Below are 4249 nucleotides of genomic sequence, written 5' to 3'. Positions count from 1 at the left end.
TAACCTTGAAGAAAATGCATTAAGAGGGCTAACTCTTCCTATCAGACGGATTGATGCGATAATTCTGTCTTCTAAGTTGCCAGAAAAGTCAGTCGCTCAAGATCAAGTGCTAGATATGGCTCTCCCTACAAAATGCACAAGAGAAGGTTTTGATCCCAATGCCTACAAGTTATTTGTGAAGGCAGGATACAACCCTAGCGAGCCATCAGTGCTAGGGAAACTCCCATCAGAAGATACAACTAGGAAAGCGCGTGAAGGCCTAGGTTATAGCCAACCGCCGCCAATTCGCATTTCCATAAGAAGGGCCAGTAATAATCATATAACTTTTGAACATGACGTCACTGCTCCCAATAAAAGGCCTTCCGTCTTTGATTGACTTGGTGAAGTGACAACAAAAATTTCTGTGTTTGAGAGGTTAGGTCCTCTGAAGAAGAATAACAAGAACCTGAGAAGTTATTTAAAAGTTACAAGGCCTACTTCACATTTGATTCGAAAGGATTTTAGAAGTTTGATTCCTTCTAGGATGAGGCGACGAGTGGAACTTGTGGTTTCCTGTAAAGAGGAACTCAAGGCAAAGGTTCATACTGTGGTTTACACCAAAGAGCGCGAGGAAGATGAAGAAAGTGTAGGTTCTTCAAATCATGTTACAATCCAAAATGAGTATGATTATTTGCCTCAAAAGAAGATTGAGGAAGAGGTAGAAGATATTTCCTCGTGTTGTCATATATCGGTCAATGACAATGATCCTGTGGAAGAGGAAGATGCCAAAGATGCTCCACCAGAACTTGAAGAAGGAGTAAAGATCACAATAGATCCTTTGAAGGAAGTTAACCTTGGCACTGATGAAGATCCGAAGCCAACTTACTTGAGTGCGTTTCTAGAAATTGATGAAGAAGTCACTTACATGAATATACTCAAAGAATATAGAGATGTATTCGCTTGGAGTTACAAAGAAATGCCTGGATTGAATCCTAGAGTAGCGGTCCATCAATTGGCAGTCAAAAATGGTTCTCGTCCAGTTAAACAAGCTCAAAGACGTTTTAGACCAGACTTGATTCCGTTGATAGAAAATGAAGTTAACAAACTCATTGAGGCAGGCTTTATTCGTGAGGTCAAATATCCTACATGGATTTCAAGTATTGTTCCTGTGAGGAAGAAGAATGGTCAAATTCGAGTTTGCGTTGACTTTAGAGATCTCAATAATGCATGCCCTAAAGATGAGTTTCCTCTTCCCATTCCAGAGTTGATGATTGATGCCACCACTGGTTATGAGGCAATGTCGTTCATGGATGGTTCTTCTGGATATAATCAAATCCGCATGTCACCAAAAGATGAAGAACTCACTGCATTTCGCACGCCAAAAGGTATTTATTGCTACAAAGTGATGCCATTTGGTTTAAAGAATGCTGGCGCCACATATCAAAGGGCTATGCAAAATATCTTTGACGACTTGCTCCATAAAAATGTTGAATGTTATGTTGATGATTTGGTAGTAAAGTCGAGGAAGAGGGGTGATCATTTGAAAGACTTAAGGATGGTGTTTGAGTTACTCCGAAGATATCAACTAAGGATGAATCCATTGAAATGTGCCTTCGGAGTTACTTCCGGCAAGTTCCTTGGCTTTATTGTGAGACATCGAGGAATTGAAATTGATCAAGCCAAAGTCGATGCAATATCAAAGATGCCTGAACCTCGAGATATTCATGAGTTAAAAAGTCTCCAAGGAAAGTTAGCCTACTTGAGAAGGTTCATCTCAAATCTAGCGGGGAGATGTCAACCATTCAGTCATCTCATGAAGAAAGGTGCTCCTTTTAATTGGGATCAAACATGTAGCGAAGCCTTTAAAAGTATCAAATCGTATCTAGCGAAACCTCCGGTTTTGGCAGCCCCTATACCTGGAAAACCATTGATACTCTACATTGCAGCACAAGAAAGGTCTGTAGGAGCCCTGTTAGCTCAAGAGAATAGTGAAGGCAAAGAAAATGCTCTTTATTACTTAAGTAGAACGATGACGCCAAATGAGCTAAATTATTCGCCAATTGAAAAGTTATGCTTGGCACTGGTCTTCTCAATTCAAAAGATGAAGCATTATTTTCAAGCTCATGTTGTCCGCCTTATTTCTAGAGCAAATCCCATCAAGTTTGTTATGTCAAAACCTGTCCTTAGTGACCGACTAGCAAGATGGTACCTCCAATTCCAACAATTTGAGATTGTGTACATCCCTCAAAAATCCGTGAAGGGACAAGCACTAGCGGATTTCTTAGCAGACCATCCTATACCAAATGATTGGGAGTTAACTGATGAGTTTCCTGATGAAGATGCGATGTTAATTGAAGTTCAACCTCCTTGGAAAATGTACTTTGACGGGGCTGCACATCGCGGCGGAGCTGGTGCTGGTGTGGTGTTCATCACTTCACAAGAAGAGATTCTACCATTCTCTTTTACTCTAAAACAATGTTGCTCCAATAATGTCGCTGAATATCAAGCACTGATACTTGGACTTGAAATGGCCGTTGACATGAAACAATTACATTTACAGGTCTTTGGTGACTCTCAATTGGTGATTAATCAACTCTTAGGAAGTTATGAGGTAAAAAAGCCTGAATTGCGACCTTATCATGATTATGCTCAAAAGTTGATAAGATGGCTTGGGGATGTAACCCTTCAACATGTGCGTCGAACAGAGAATAAGAAAGCTGATGCATTGGCTACTCTAGCTTCAACGCTAACCCTTCCTGATCAAACGCAAGTAACTGTCTGTCAAAAATGGATAGTACCACCGTCAAATGAGGAAGAATATATTGAAAATAAGCTTGATCATATCGTCGCCATTGTTGAAGCTGCGAAGGAAGATTGGAGACAACCCATCATTGACTACCTATGTTATGGGATACTTCCAGAAAATCCAAGAAGAAGAACTGACATACGTCGTCGTGCACCTCGTTTCCTTTACTACAAGGATACATTATATAGAAGATCATTTGAGGGTATGTTATTACGATGTTTTGGGAGAGGAAGAAACGATTCAAGCTCTACAAAAAGCACACTCAGGAGTATGTGGATCACATCAATCTGGACCAAAACTTCATTTTCACATAAAGAGGATGGGGTATTACTGGCCAACCATGGTGAAAGATTGCTTATATTATGCCAGGAAATGCGATGCTTGTCAATTTCATGCGAATTTTATTCATCAGCCACCCGAATTATTGCACCCAACCATCGCATCTTGGCCATTTGACGCTTGGGGACTGGATATTGTAGGACCATTACCAAAGTCTTCTGGTGGACACTTGTACATCTTGGCTGCAACTGATTACTTTTCAAAATGGGCTGAAGCTGTCGCTCTTAAAGAGGTGAAGAAAGAGAATGTTGCAAATTTTATCCGAGTAAATATTATCTATCGCTTTGGCATCCCTCGCTATATAATAACAGACAATGGCAAACCATTTGATAACAAGTTAATGAACAAGATTTGTGATCTTTTTGACTTTAAGCAGCGTAAATCTTCTATGTACCATGCTGCCGCTAATGGTCTTGCTGAAGCATTCAATAAGACTCTATGCAACCTACTCAAGAAAGTTGTCTCCAAATCCAAACGGTATTGGCATGAATGAATGGAAGAAGCTTTGTGGGCATATAGGACAACATATCGCACACCAACTCAAGCAACACCATATTCACTTGCATTTGGAGTTGAAGCAGTCCTGCCACTCGAGCGTCAAATACCCTCCCTAAGACTTGCTATTCAAGAAGGGATCACTGAGGAAGAAAATGTTCGATTGCGTCTTGCTGAGTTAGAAGCACTTGATGAAAAGAGGTTAGAAGCCCAACAAAACCTTGAATGTTATCAAGCTCGTCTATCTCGTGCTTTTAATAAGAAGGTTCGCTTGAGGTGCTTTCAAGTTGGAGATCAAGTTCTCGCGGTAAGAAGACCAATCATTACTTCGCACAAGTCTGGGGGCAAATTTACCTCAAAGTGGGATGGACCATATGTCGTACAAGAAACATATTTAAATGGTGCTTACAAGCTTGTTGATGCTGATGGCTTAAGGATCGGTCCTATTAATGCCAAATTTCTAAAGAGATACTATCCTTGAAGGAAGATGATGCTCCTTAAGGTACGAGCCTAAACTACATGTCACTCCTGGCCCACAAGAGTATAAACTGTGTACGGAACAACCCAAAAAAAAAAAGAGAATAATCACTAAAATCCCCAGAACTACGTTGTGACTTGATCCTCTTTATT

At 40.5% G+C, this 4249-nt stretch overlaps 1 protein-coding gene across 1 annotated transcript; it reads left to right on the top strand.

The window, feature by feature from the left end:
* The first annotated feature begins 115 nt into the window (after positions 1–115).
* On the top strand, positions 116–3617 carry LOC107006399. Its single transcript, XM_015204961.1, has 3 exons — positions 116–308; positions 420–3109; positions 3198–3617. Exons 1-3 carry the CDS (start codon positions 116–118, stop codon positions 3615–3617), a joined length of 3303 nt encoding a protein of 1100 aa, XP_015060447.1.
* The last annotated feature ends 632 nt before the right edge of the window (positions 3618–4249 follow it).

The sequence above is a fragment of the Solanum pennellii genome, chromosome 12 (assembly GCF_001406875.1).
Source record: "Solanum pennellii chromosome 12, SPENNV200".
NCBI lineage: Eukaryota > Viridiplantae > Streptophyta > Magnoliopsida > Solanales > Solanaceae > Solanum > Solanum pennellii.
The sequence above is the reverse complement of the archived record's forward strand: the minus strand, read 5'-3'. Positions and strand labels throughout refer to the sequence as shown.

Bases quoted from the DNA above. Each gene is read 5' to 3' on its own strand.
- LOC107006399 (XM_015204961.1), top strand. From the start codon at position 116: ATGGCTCTCCCTACAAAATGCACAAGAGAAGGTTTTGATCCCAATGCC. The intron at 309-419 runs GTAATAATCATA...TTGAGAGGTTAG, and splicing joins CATTTCCATAAGAAGGGCCA to GTCCTCTGAAGAAGAATAAC. The intron at 3,110-3,197 runs GTATTACTGGCC...TTTATTCATCAG, and splicing joins TTTCACATAAAGAGGATGGG to CCACCCGAATTATTGCACCC.